General features: G+C 38.3%; 1 protein-coding gene across 6 annotated transcripts in view; it reads right to left on the bottom strand.

Annotated features, from left to right (window-relative positions):
- Usp24 (ubiquitin specific peptidase 24) overlaps positions 1-15,083 on the bottom strand; it is a 138,899-nt gene that overhangs the window by 43,153 nt on the left and 80,663 nt on the right. For all 6 annotated transcript variants that reach the window (XM_087214687.1, XM_087214685.1, XM_004869638.4 and 3 more), the window contains 9 exons: positions 13,531-13,626; positions 13,180-13,408; positions 12,342-12,501; positions 11,339-11,494; positions 9,100-9,170; positions 8,159-8,319; positions 2,753-2,814; positions 1,778-1,969; positions 424-541 (listed from right to left, as the gene is read on the bottom strand). In XM_087214687.1, coding sequence (XP_087070813.1) covers positions 424-541; positions 1,778-1,969; positions 2,753-2,814; positions 8,159-8,319; positions 9,100-9,170; positions 11,339-11,494; positions 12,342-12,501; positions 13,180-13,408; positions 13,531-13,626 — 1,245 coding nt within the window. The remainder of the gene's footprint in view (positions 1-423; positions 542-1,777; positions 1,970-2,752; positions 2,815-8,158; positions 8,320-9,099; positions 9,171-11,338; positions 11,495-12,341; positions 12,502-13,179; positions 13,409-13,530; positions 13,627-15,083) is intronic.

The raw sequence follows: 15,083 nt of genomic DNA, 5'->3' as shown, positions 1-15,083 counted from the left end.
GATAGCACGTATCCTTTTCTCCCAAGTAACCCTGAAGACTTCCCTTGGAGCCTACTGACTGGGACATCTGGGGCACTGAACCCAGGACTTCATGCATGCTAAGCTACCACTGAGCCACACTCCCAGCCCCTGGACACAGCTCTTACAGCTTTCATTTATCTTGGAATTTGTTACTGACCCAAGTTAGCCACATTAGTATTTATTTTTCCACTCCGATGATGATGGTGGTACCAACACACCTGCTCTGTGCTTACTACGGGCCAGGTTGGCTTTACTAAGCATCTTCATGTGCATTTATACACAGTACATCACACCTTGGACACAAAGACTCACAAGACAACTCCCAGTTAAGAAAATCCTTTTGTACTAAAGTTTTGAATTAGAATTTTTACCAAAACTGAACACAACGTGCATTTTCCATACTTTGGATGAAAGTCCTGTTGACTGATGGCGGCACTGCCTGCTGGAGAATGACTATTTAAAATAATTCTAGAAGCTCGGAAAAGGAAGTCATCTAACAATGGTTTAATGAGTGATGAACCTGGAATAGAGCATAATATTCACATTGAGGATGAACACAAGTTTTAGTTCAAAGACCCTATCTTGCACTTTCCTACTAGAGCAGCAGAAGCACCCAGAGCCCACCCATCAGTGGTGCACCCCACTGAATGTTTAGTTCTCGAGGGGTCCCTATGTGACAATGCTCTGTGGGTGGAGGGGCAGGGGACAGGGTACCAAGGTGGACAAGTGAGGGAGCTATTCTTTACGAGCCTGTGACACAGGTAAAGGGGGTTAAGCTTTCACCTTGGAAACACAGATGCCAACACCACAAGGCAGAATGGGCAACCAACTCTCACTCTCAGCATAGGGGAGTCCACAAAGGTTCATGAGACTTTTAAAGTCTTGCCTTCTTTAGGTAAAAATGATGTGCCCTTCTCTTCCTGGTTAAGAATCACTCTTTTCTATGTATCCCCTGTAGCCAAGAAGATTTTATGGAGCTTTATTTGTATTATAAAAGGGGCAGGTTTTTTTTTTTTTTTTTTGGTACCGGGGATGGAACTCAGGACCTTGCACTTGTGAGGCAGGTGGTGGCACCACTGAGCTAAATCCCTCGCCCGGTAGTTAATTTTTGGTTTGTTGCCTGGATGTAATTTACAGTATGGGACATGCTTTCAGATTACATTTGGAACCCAGGACAATCTCATGTGTACCCTGGCACTGGGGATGAAGGGGTGGGGGTCACCTCCCCAGATTAGAATCATTCTTAAAAGATATATAATAGATTATATATTATAATGTGTATATCAGCAAAAAGAGACAAATCTACTTAAATTATAATCTTGGTATTAAGAAGTTTTATAAACTAGGCGTGATGGTGCACACCTGTAATCCCAGCACTTGGGAGGGTGAGGCAGGAGGATTGCTCCGAGTTCCAGGCCAGCCTGGGCTACATAGTGAGCTCAAGGCCAGCCTAAACTACATAGGAAGACCTTGTCTCAAAATATAAAACAATAGCAAGAATTGCAAACAAACAAAAAGAAATTCTGTAATCAAACCATTTTGAACAATGCAAAATTCTCTATGTGGTTTACTGACAAAGGTAAAATACACCTTAAGTTTGCTAGCCACTAAAATTGTAGACAATTTCCTATTCCTGAAGGGTAAACTTTCAGTGGAACATTTGGCAACTATCTTATTGTCCCAATTATACACTATAGTATGGCAATAACTAAGAATTAAGGCATTCTGCCACATGGTAAAATGAAGCAATAGTTACCAAGCATTTCCTTCTCTGCCCCACAGAGTGAAAGCAGGGTCTTAATGAGCCGCAAATGTCCTGCCAGTAAGATGTTGTCTGCTTCACTAGTCTCACATTCAGCTGTGCGGTTAGGCTCAAAGTTATCTAGCCACGTAATTTCATCTTCAAGCATAGTAGCTGGGCTGATTCGTAACTGTTCCATTTCTGAAGCTAAAAAGGGGAAAAAAAGTCATTTACAAAGAAAAAAGGATTTCTCTTCATGGAGTCAAAATCCTAAATAGGGTACTGAGTACAACTAACCACACAAAGTTTCCCTTTTATCTTTGGCCTGTAGGAACCTTAAAGCAAAATTCTGACTGTAGGACTTTACAGCCTGTAAACATACATATAAGGTATGTTTTTCTCCGCCTGGCCTTGACATTCTTTTCTGATATTTTTGTTCATCCAGATTTTAATTTTATTTCCTGTAAGCTACAGCAAATTCTTGGGGAAAAGAGAGGGGAATAAGCTAGCCCTTGATTTGAACAACTAAAATTTACACAGAGCATTCCAATATACCTTTGTATTCTTTAAGAATAAATACTGATGACTAAAATCTCAATTTTAACAAAAGAATTCCTAACAATGAATTCATAAATTAAATGACTTCTAATATAAACATGCTTTAATATACCCTATCTTTCCTTCAATGATCAATCTTTAACTGTCAGAATTACACTAAAAGACCCTTCATAATAATTTTGCATTAATATAGTTAAAATATGAACTTTTGACAATTTTAAAAATGAACAAATCTCAATACAGTAATGGCTGGGTATATAACAGAAGAGCTCATTGATGCATGATGTACATGCTATTTTTTTTAAAAAAAGAACTTCCAACAATGATTATAATCTCATTTACACCTGAGATAATGTAACTCAGATTTAGCTAGGTCTACCTGGCTATTTTTTCTACTCTTCTACCTCAAACAAAATTTAGACATTTACTTACTTGTCAGATCATCTAATAATTGGCACCTCAAATCAAAATATTCCATACACTGAGATAATAGCCTAAAAAATAAATAGGTTTTAATTACTAAAAAGAATCTGATTTGAAAATAAAGAGCATTTTTCTTACAAAAACCTTATGAAATAATCAAATAAGATTTTCCTAAGCATAAAATAGCTATTTTTACATTAAGTTCTATATTTTAGTATGGATCATATTAATGATTTTGCTAATAAATATATAATACAGGAATAATAGCATAAAGAGAGAGACTTGCTAAATCTATCAACATTTAAAAATTATACATGCAATGATTCCATCTGTTCATTCAAATATTAACTGGGCCAGGGATTTAGCTTAGTGGTGCTGTGACTGCCTTGGCAAGTGGAAGGTCCTGAGTTTGATCCCTGGTACCAAAAAACACCCCCAAACAAACAAATATTAACTAATGCCTCCTAAGCACCTACAAATGCCTGGAACTGTAGGGAAACAATGAACAAAAGAACAAGGCAAATAAGACAGTTAAATAAATACACATGTCAAGTGGTGACAAACACTAGGAAGAATAAAGCAGAGTAAGAAGAGAGAGATTACGTAGGGTGATCAAAGGTGCTTTTTCTATAATTATAGTGATTAACAGCATAAGTTTTAGAATCACATAAAACACTGGTTTTAGTCCTCATTCTCCTACTTAAAGTGGGGTGTCCATGGACAATTTATTTCACTTCTAACTCTCAGCTTTCAAATTTCTAAAATGCTATTATAGTACTAGAAATAAACATGGAAGTATATACACAAATATATACATAAAAGGTTCAACCAGGTACTAATGGCAAGAATATACAATGAACCCAAAACTATGGCTATAAGAAAAGGAGATAATAAAAGGGCCAAATTAATTTGCTATTCTGAGGATTAAAAGATAAACATATATAAGCTGTATGGTACACAGCTCGTGATGATTATTAAATATATACCAATGTGGGGCATTAAAAAAAGTTGTGATACATAATTTTATGCAAAAAACAAATACTCAATTTTATATGAAATTAAACATCTCTACATTCAATGTATTTTTAGAAGATATATTTTAATATCTTTGAGATATGTTATTAATCTCATCTAATGCTGTCTGTTTCTTTCCCAATGCTTTAAGAATTTAATATTAAGAAAATTCTTAAAATTTAGTTTCATTAAATAAACTGAAGTGTAAAAAAAGAACTTTAAAAATTCAACAAAATTGAGAAACCTTTAGTTCGACAGGCTAAAATAAGAAAAGGCTAAATTTATTAAACTCAGAAATGAAAATGGTACCATTACTATTGATTTTATGAAAATAAAAGTTTGTAAAAAAGTACCATACACAACTATACACTAAAAATTTTAATTACCTGTATGAAACGAACAAATTCCTAGAAATACAAAAATTACAAAACAGAATCAGAAAGAAAAGAGAAATGTGAGTAGACCCATAATTAGCAAGAAGTATCAATAATAAAAACCTCCCAACAAAGAAAAGCCTTGGACCAGATGACTGCATCGGTGGTTTCTGCCAAACGTTTAAAAAACTAATCCCAATCCTTCTCAAACTCTTCAAAAACACTTAAGAGGAAGTTCAGTAACACCTCCTAACTTTCACAAGGCCAGCGTCACTCCACTATGAAAGCCAGACACAGATTCTACAAGAAAATCAATGTCCTTTATGAATGCTGATGCAAATCCTCATCCTTGAAAACCAAACTCCACAATGCCCTTAAAGGACTGCACACCACAAACGAGCAGGACTGACTCCTGGAGTACAAGGATGGTCCAGCATGTGAAAAATCACTGTCTACCACATTAACGGAGAGAAACAAAAAAAATCATCCCAAGATGCAGAAAAATCATTTGACAAAATTTAATGCCCTTTTGTGATAAAAACATAGAACAACTTTGGAACAGGAAGAAACTATCTCAGTATAATAAAGGCCATCTGCAAAAGACCCACAGCTAACATCACACTCAATGGTGAAAGACTGAAAGCTTTTCCTTTAAGAACAGCAACCAGGATGCCCACCCTCACCTCTATTCAACAGGGGTCTGAAGGTTCCAGTTGGGCAAGGAGAAGAAAAAAAAGGCACCCATATTGGAAAAGTAGAATTATCTGTTTGCTGATGAGATAATCTTGAATACGCAAAATCCTGAAGTTCCACAAAAAACTATATTAGAATCAATAAATTTAGCAAAGTTGAAGGATACAAAATCACACAAGTTCCATTTCTCCACCAACAATGAACAATCTGAAAACAATATCAAGACAAATTCATTTACAACAGCATCAAGAACAAAATACTTAAGAATCAACTTAAGGGCTGGGGATTTAGCTCAGTGGTTTTGCCACCTGCTGCGCAAGTGCAAGGATCTGAGTTCGATCCCTGGTACCAAAAAAAAAAGAATCAAGTTAATCAAGTAAATGAAAGCCTTGCATAGCAAACTATAAATACTACTGAAAGAAATTAAAGGTGACATATAAATGGAAATACATCTTGTGTTCCTTAATTAGGATAAATTTTGTTGAGATGTCAGTACCACTCAAAGTCTTCTAATGATAAGTCTCTATAAAAATTTCAACAACACTTGCAGTAATGAAAAAACCCATTTCAAAATTCACATGGCATCTCAAGGGACCCCACGCAGCCAAATAAATTTGAAAAAAGTAAGGTTGGAGAAGTCGTACCCTCCTTTTAAAACTTATTACAATGTTACAGTAATCAAAACAGTGTGGTAATAGCATAAAGACAAACAGAGAACATCCCTCGTACCGGAAAAAAACAAAAACAAAAACACAAGGGGCCAGGGATTTAATGCAGTGGTTCCGTCACCTGCCTTGCAAGCCCAAGGTCCCGAGTTCAATCCCTGATACCAAAAAAAAAAACACAAAAAGAAAAGACAAATACAGACCAATGGAACAGAAATAACCAAATCACCACATATATATTCAAATGATACACAACCAGGTTCCAAAACCATTGTAACGGGGAAAAAGACTGTCCTCCAAACAGGATGCTCAGAAAACTAGACATTCACATGGAAAAGAATGTAAACTCCTATCTTAAACCATTTATAAAACTTAAAAGTGGGTCAAACACCTAAACGTGCTTTAGTGCAAAAGAGTTAAAGGTATAAAATCCTTAAATGAAACCACTATGGAAAAGCTTCGTGACAGAATTTGGTGATGGTACTTGGGTATGACACCAAAAGCATCATCAACAAAAGGAACAATAATAAACTTGATTTCTTTTTTTTTAATCACCACCTTATTTTATTATTTTAATTTAATTTAATTTTTTTTTTTTTGTGGTACTGGGGATCAAATTCTGGTCCTTGCGTTTGCAAGGTAGGCGGTGGAACCACTGAGCTAAATTGCTGGCTTGATTTCTTCAAAACTGAAAATATTTGTGTGTCATTAGGACATTATCCAGAAAGTGAAAAGGCCAGCTGCAGAATGGGAGAATATACATATCTGATAAGGGATCAATACTTGAGATATACAAAGAACAACAAAATAATCCCATTTAAAAACCGGGAGCTGGGCATAGTGGTAGATGCCTTTAATCCCAGCACTATGGGAGCCTGAGGCAAGAGGATTCAAATTCAAGTCCAGCTCCAACAACTTAGTGACTCAGTGCTGATCCTGTCCCTGTCTCCAGAAAAAAAAGGACTGGAGATGTAGCTTAGGGCAAAGGCCTTGGGTTGAATTCTCAGTAACAAAACAAATAAAACAAGGTCTTTAATAGACATTTCTCCAAATAAGAAGTACAAATGGCCAAAAACATGGGCAGATGTTCACCATCACTGACCATTAGGGAAATATAGATCAAAACCACTAGGACAGCTGCTATTAATACAAAACAAAACAAGAACAAAAAAACCTCCAGAAAACAAGTCTGGTTAGGATGTAGAGAACCCCTGTGTACTGCTACAGGGAAGTAAAATGGTGTAAACACTGTGGAAAATGGTATGGTGGAACCTCAAAAGCAAAACAGGGGGCCAGGGATTTCGCTCAGTGGTTCCATCACCTGCCTCGCAAGCATAAGGTCCTGAGTTCGATCTCCAGTACCAAAAAAAAAAGCAAAACAAAACAACTCAAAACAGACTAAAAAAATAAAAAGCACATGAATTATTGTACAATCTGACAAGTCTACTCCTGGATTATTTACCCCAAAGAACTGTAAGCAAGGACTCAAACAGACACAGTATTTATACATTCACATTCATAGTGTATTATTCAAAATAGGTAGAAACAACCCAAATATTCATCTCCAGTTGAATGAATAAACATGATCTATATGTACAACAGAATATCATTCGGGCTTAAAGCAGATCCTGATATATGTGATGTGTATGAACCTTGAGGACATAATAGGAGAAATATGCCAGACACAAAAGGTCAGACATTGTATGACTCTACTTTCAGGAAGTACCTAGAGTAGCCAAATGCAGAGGCAGAAAATACAACAGCAGGTGCAAGGGGTTTGGGCAAGTGAGAAGAATGGGGAATATTATTCAATGGATACTGAGTTTCAGATTGGGATGATGAAAAAGTTGTGGAAACAGACAGTGGTGAGGGTTGCCAACAATGTGTATGCACTTAATGCCACTGAACTGTAGAGTCTCTAAAAACAGGTATAATGGTAAATTTTGTTATGTCTTTATTACATCAAAAATAAAATCCAGGCTTGGATGCTTACATGTTATAATATACATGTAATACTTGCAGCCCTATGGTCTCTTCCCTTCCAGGGTTCTAATTTGTAAAGCACATATAAAAAGTAGACACTGATTTCACAAAGCTCCATGGTTCCTTATTAGCTCCACAGCAGGGAGTGCCTGGTAAAGCTGAGTTAGATAAAGTGGCATACATTTGGGGTCAAAGTTACCCTGGGACTGATCAAAGATCTAGCCTTGACTGATGCAGGGCGGCCTGCGGAGGTGCAGTGACTTACCTAAGTCACCCTGTGAGCCTGGACCACAAGCTCCCTTATATGATCAAGGTATATATAAAACCAAGGTGGAAAGCCAGGAGGACACTCCAGCTACCTCTAGACATGGGGCTATGAAGTATGAGAGCCAAGAAAGTGATTCTCAAGAGGACAGAGGCAGTGTGATTTTCACACAGTGACCTGATTCAAATAACTTCAGGATCTCACCAACTAGGTAAACTCCACTTTCTCTCTGGTATGGAGGAACCAGGAGCTGGGGAAGATGGAAAAAAACACAAATGCCTTCCTTCAGGGCCCAAATGTTAGAAAAATAAAGGAGAAGTTCTTCTGGCATCTCATAATGCCTATAGACTTTCAGGGAGCAATGTATCATTACTCATTCTTTCTCTTTATGTAAGGGGAGTTTTGCATATTTACTACGTACCTCTGATTGACTCCTCTCATGATGCTAGTTGGGGACCAGAGAGGCAGCTGAGCCGTGAGAATGACACCTAGAAGGAACTGATTTGGCTTTTGCACATCTGGATGAGCAGAAGTGTCCGTCTGACTGAGAGTGTATAGCTGGTCACAGGCGACCCGGCGGATCTGAAATTATGAGATAGATGACAAAGACTGTGTGTCAGCCAACAATTTAGAGATGCTTAAAGGTGATTCCTTCCAAAGTCCATACTATTTATTCATTCAAGTTACTGAAGGACAATAGAAAGGGATCAATGTTCCAATTTTTAATGATAAAGATGACAGTGAATAAATAGGCTAATTAAAAACAAGTGTGGTTTGGGAACTAATTTCACACATTAACCTACTATTCTGCTCTAATCAATATGCTTATAATTAATATAAACAACTTTTTTTCAAGTGTTTAAAAAGTGTTTTTTTTTTTTTTTTTTGGTACCGGGGATTGAACTTGGGTCCTTGCGCTTGCGCAGCAGGCGGCGAAACCACTGAGCTAAATCCCTGGCCCTAAAAAGTGTATTTTTGAGGTCATGTAAAAAGTCAGAATTATGTAACAGGAAGTTCATGGCTTAATGATAGTCTTCCTGATTTTGACCAACATGTTGATGTCTACCGCCAGCTGCGCATGTAAGTTTTGGTTGATAAACACTGGCCAGAACATTCTGGATGCGATAAGCAAACATCACTTAACCATAACATTAGTCTCATACCTTCTGGTGGTATATGGAGAGGATGGAAGAAGGCAGGGCAGTACAGCCCAAATGGTCACTGTTTTTTCCAAAAGGAAAGGCCTGGGGTCCCACTGCATGACTCCCTGAGGAGGCTGAGTGCCATTCCTTCTGTCCTCCCCACAATGTCACAGCTATCTACCACAGCTCACAACAGAACAAAACCACAGAAAATCCTTACCTCAGCGCTTGGTGATCCAAGCAGAATATCAATGATAAAATCAGCAACACAGGGCAAGTTATAGAAGGATGCTAATGATAAGAACAAGGAGAATGGGGGAGAGGGTACTATATTAGATAATGCTTTTTCAAAATTTTGGATAATTTCTTGAGCTCAAGAAGAAATTTATCTTTTCTTTCTAAATGGAATACAATCCCATCTTCTACAATTGCTTCCATGTCTTTTCATTAACCTCATGAAATTTTATTATTTATTTATTTAATTAAAAAAAATTTTTTTTTTCTCATGAAATTTTAAGGTGCTCGGGGAGTCATACCATAATCATCTTTATACCCCACAATTAGCACAGTGTCTCACAGGTACAGAATAAACATGTCTTGCTTTGATAAACTATTAATACCTGGGACTAAAAAATGTGCCCCCAAATAAACTACACCTAACAGTGTGGAGGGAAGTTACAATTTTTTATCTTGATTGGAAAACATTTCTAAACAATTTTAGGAAAATTAAATGAAGAGTACGGCATAGGTTTCTGAAGCAATTTCATAATGACTTATACTTCTCTTATGTAAACTTTCACAAGTATTTTGTTCAGAGAAAATAATTTTAGACATTATTTTAATGTTCCATAAATGTCTAATTTAGTCTGCTCATCTTGATTATTTTTACCTTGGTTTACGTAATTAGTTTGGGTATAATACAAAATACAATATATAATGCTCACCAATTCTACATAAATAAGTGTGAAATCAGCAGTAAAAGGTAAGACGAGGGCTCCTATGTGTTGGTACAATTTTTTAAAGTGAAGTACCTAAGAATGCATTCTTGGCTATGTATTACTGTGGGCCTACTACACGCCAGGCTGCATTTGGGTACCGGAGATTCAACAGGAAACAATGGGTAAAACTTTTTATGGAACTTAATTATAAAAGATGAATGCTACAGAAAACAAAAAATAAGATGGGTAGCAGAAGGCAGGGCAGTCCTACAGCAAAAGAAGGGTTGTAGTTTTTTAAAAAGGTGGTTTGGGGATATGTCACCAAGATGATACGTAAACAATGATTTGCATGAGATGAGAAAGGGAGAGCTAATTGAAGTGATGGGGAAAGAAGACGCCAGAAAGGTAAAACAGGCAGTACAAATGTCTTGTATGTTGGGACAGTATGGAGGCCAGTAAGTGAGGCGAGAGTACAAGGTGCAGGTGCAGCAGGACAGGCAGTGGATTGAAGGTGAAGACCATGAGAAAGATTTGGCTTTTACAGTGTGAACTGAGAGGCCACTGGAAGGTTTCTTTTAAGGAGTGACACACCTGACTTATATGTTACAAGGTCCATTCTGGTTACTGTGTGGGAAATAAACTGCAAGGGCAGAAGCAGGGAGATTAGCTAGGGCACCCACTAGTAAGTAAGAAATGATGGCATGTCAGAAGTACAACAGCGAAGGTGGTATGAAGGGTGGAATCTACATAGGTCTGTAAAGAAAACATGCTGGTAGACTAGAAGTAGGGTGTGAAAAAAACAATCAAAGGTGACTCCAAGGTTTTTGCCCAGTGACTGGAGGGTTGAAACTGTCTTTAAGTTGGGAAAACTCTTGAGTGAGATGGGGAAGATAGGAATTCAGTTCTGGTCAGGTTACATTTGGGCTATCTACTTGATATCCCAGTGGAGATGTCAGGGCAGCAGTCCAGGGCACAGATTCAGGCTGGGGTGTCACCCGCTGTCAGCATCTAGATGGAATTTAAGTTGTGAAATCAGGTAAACCCACAAGCACATGAGTGCAGACAGAGTGGGGACAGGCGGGACCAAGCCCTGAGTGCTCCAGTGCCGAAGAATGATTAGCATTAGCCCTACTTCCTCAAGCCAAAAAAGGGGAAAAATCTTAAATTTCAAAATTTCTAATAACAGAGTTATCGGGAATTGATATAGAATTCTACTTATATAATTTATGAACTAGCAATGTGGGTTGCTTTAATTCCTCGGCTAAACAGTAAGCTCCTGAAGGGCATTATGTTCCTGCAACACCTCCGGTGGAATCTCAAACGCAGAAGATGCTTGATAAACATTTATTCAGAACAATCAATTCTAGTACTATTCCTTACCTATCCACAATGCCAACTTTCCCCATTCTTTCACTTCTATTAATAGGATTTTATCTATGAAGCAATAATGGAAATAATTCCCAACAGAAACTGGGCCCTTCCCTGAAAGAAATTAATCGCAAATAAGCCTCCTCCTCCTACCCAGCTGCTGGCTCCGAAGCTGCAGGCATGTAACAAGAAGAGACAGAGCTTCTCCAGCAATCAGTGAGTCTTTGGTGGACACAGACTGCTGCCGGACACAGATTCCTGCATGCAGGGCTACTGGTTCTCCTTCACTTCCAGAGCTACAATTGCTTCCTGAGAGTAGAATGCAGAAGTTTACCATGGATCCTAAAGGTACTGTGCAGTATTTTAACATCTTTTTAATATATGATCCAGAATCCTTATGTAACATTAAATAGGTCAAGAAAGCATGTTTGTCTAAGAAATAAAATGATCTAGAGTATTACAAAGAGATTCAGGATATCTGAAACACCCTGCTTTGTATTTAAACATATTTGCAGGAATTCAAAACGCCTTCAGAAGGCAAAACAATTTCAGGTGGCAAAACAAGAACAGTGCAATTATGGAACATGAGGGAACTTTCCTGAATTATCAGAAATGGTTTCTATCTTGTAACTTGGTGTCAGTGGGTCAGAGGTTACTTTATTAAACCTCGAAAAACACTGTAGACTTAACACTTCTTCACTTTACTGTATATCATAATTTGTAAAACTTTTTTTTCTCTTAAGCTCCTTATAAAGACACAGAACAGGAAAATCACACAAAGCTAAGAGATAAAGTAATAAAAAGAAAATAAACCGTGGAAGCAAGTTTCCAAAGAACTGTCTCCCAGGTCAGGATTCTAGGTGAATTTGTGTTCATCTACAATTACCGGCCTCATGACACTTTTATAATCAGAGAAGCTAAAAACTGTTCTATTTGTTTCCTCCATTTATTCTGGGCATTTATAAATGCTTTCTCTCCTGAACTACGACATATACACAGCAATGTGCATAAATACTAAGCCTGGTGAATTTTTACTCATGCTCAAAAGCAACAGCAAAGGCTCTCCCTTTTTGTGATTCTGACAAATTTATGTGTAGATGACTCTTACAGCTATTTATTGTCTACATTTTAATTACTGCCCCTTTTAAATCAGTACCTGAACTGCTGAGTCTATTTCGAATTCCAGCAGGAAACAGAGAATTACTTTCTTTAATTGGTTGGCTACTCCCAACGAGGTCAAGTCGTCCCGCAGCCGCAGCCCACGATAATCTCATGAAACAAGCCACAGTGGAAGTGAAATCACTTACTTCCATTGTCTAAAGAAGTGTGGAAAGAGTGTTATGAGAAAAAGCAGTAGTGCACATGAACACTATTCCACGGATATCTGCAGCTTCGGTTTTGTGAGACCCTTTTTCCTTCAAGATTATTCAGAGGGACAGCTTTTTTCATGCTACCACACTGTTCAGACTTTCAGTATCTGTCATCTGTGAGACAGAAACTCTCTTATCTCCATGTTCTGGCTTCAACTGGCCCTCTACCTATTTTGTTTTTGCACTTTCCCGTTCCCACACACTACAATTTGGCCTCCGTGGACTACCCAGTGACCTTGCACACAAGCTTTTGTTTTGCTTCTAACTTTGCTCTTGTTCTTTTTGCATGGATAAGTCTCCTCTCTCCGCGTCCAAACCCCATCTTGTCTTCAAGACCCAGCTCAGATGCCACCTCCAGCACAAAATCACCCTTGACCTCACAGGTGAAGGAATCATTCCACTTACTGTGAAGGCCCACATAGCATTTTGCCTTTGTAGTTCTACAACACTCAATACCTTCTACTTTGATTTTTTTCCTTATTTTTCAGCTAGCTCTTTCTTATCATAAATTCCTTGAAAACAATATCCTTGTCTTCATCCTTTTTATATCCAGAGTCTCTTTTCCCAAGCAGGGCCCTCTAAGTAGGAGGTACTTACTAATTCTTGAATAAACCAATGACTTACTTGTATTGCAACCCGAGCAGCAGGGATGATTTCCTCAACTCTGATAGAAGACCTATCTGATACTGACAACTGTCGATAGGATGACTTTTCTGGAGTTCCGCATAAGGACATCTGTCTGCTTGTCTGCCGGCTGACATTTCGAAATGGACGAGAAGCAAGTGCTTCTATGCCATCTTTGGTGAGGTCTTCATCTAATAATGTGGGCATTGTTTGTCCAACAAGTAAAAATCTTAAAAAGAAAAAGCTAGACTTATTCAAGTTCATTTTGTAACATTCAAAATGATGATGTAGGAAGAAATAGAAAGTGAAGCATTGCCTTGTGAAACTAATGCAATAAACAGGTTTACATACCTTGCAAGTTGCAGACAGATGGAATAAACACCTTGCCTTGTCTCGTAGTCTACTTCTGATGGGATGGAATCCCTCTGCATGACATTTACAACCAAACTTTGAAGAAAAGAAAAAAAGCAGTACATAAAGACTTCTATTTTTTCACAGGAAATTTTCTGTAATTAACACAACTGGTTCATAAATGTTCTTGGTTACTTTTGATAAGATTCTTACATATAAATGAACCATGCAACAATTTCCCATGATAAATATAACGTTCCTGGTTCATTACAATTAAGACTCCTGACTTAGCCAAGAAGACACCTAGGTCAGTGATCAGATAGTTCCCCTTCTCACTGACTGCTCTGAGTTCGGTGAACAATTGCTACCATGGTATTTGCAGAACTGTCACTTCAAAAATATATCAAGACCTCGTGTATTTAGTCAAGCCTGTTTTCAAGTCCACCTATACCCTGCTTTCTAACTATTCCTCTTGTTTCTACTCTTGCCTCTTTACCTGCCAAATCTATTCTCAAAAAAAATCAACCAGAGCGATCCTTCTAAAATGTGAGTCAGATCATGGTAACCCTCTGCACACAAACCTTCAGTGGCTTCCTATATGGAGAAAAGGTAGCATCTGCACAGTAGCCCATAGATGCTGCATACCCTGACCTCTGCGATCTGTGCAATGTTATGTCCCAGCTCTGTGTCCCACTCACTCGGCCCCAACCACTCTGGCTTCCTGTGGCCTCTGCAGGGAAACACTCTGGCTGTTCCTCTGGAGAGCTTCGTCCCAGCTACTATATCTGGAGGCCTCGACCTCATCTACTTCAGGTCTCTGTATGTAAAATGTCACCCCACCAGTGAAGCTTTTCCTGATCCTTCTATCAAAACCATAACCCTCTTTATCCCAGCTTCCTTCTTTTATTTCTCGATACATATCTCAATCACCACTGGACACATACTTATTTGTTTATTTGTCTCCTCTTCTGAAAGACCACAAGCTTTGTGAAGACATGAATTTTGTCTAATGTGTTCACTACTCTGTTCCCTGAGCTTAACACAATACCTGCCACACCAATTAACTAGCATACACAAATAAGCCAAAAGTATGATGTCTTCATTATCACCAATCTATAGATGTCTGTATACTCCGAAATGAGTTTTTCCTAACACTTCTAAAGAGCTGAATAAAAAAGCTGTGCACGTATACCACACCTTTCACTGTGTGGGAATTATTTTAGTCCTCATTTTCCTCTCCCCTACATCTCCTCAAAGTTCCAGCCCAGCTTCTCTTCCCCACCAGACTTCCACAGAGGAATTCCTACAACTATTTTCTGCTCAAGCTTCAAGCTGCTCTTCAGCCCTTGCCAGAGGCCTTTCTTCTGCATTTCTCCCATGTTCTTGGTCTAGCTCACTGTAGCGCCTGTAACAGGAGAAACGCCTTCGTGCTTCACTTATGCTGCCTTCCACCCTGGCTCCGAGTTCCCTTTCCCTCCTTACTGGCCCTGGGAATTGCTAGGCATTTTTCTCAATTCTCAGCTCAACGCTCACTTTCTGTGAAGTGTTTACTA

Source organism: Heterocephalus glaber, unplaced genomic scaffold, assembly GCF_053883595.1.
Source record: "Heterocephalus glaber isolate CG9 unplaced genomic scaffold, H.glaber_assembly_v1.0 deba00001447, whole genome shotgun sequence".
NCBI classification, from domain to species: Eukaryota; Metazoa; Chordata; class Mammalia; order Rodentia; family Bathyergidae; genus Heterocephalus; species Heterocephalus glaber.
This window is presented reverse-complemented; position numbering and strand designations above follow the sequence as displayed.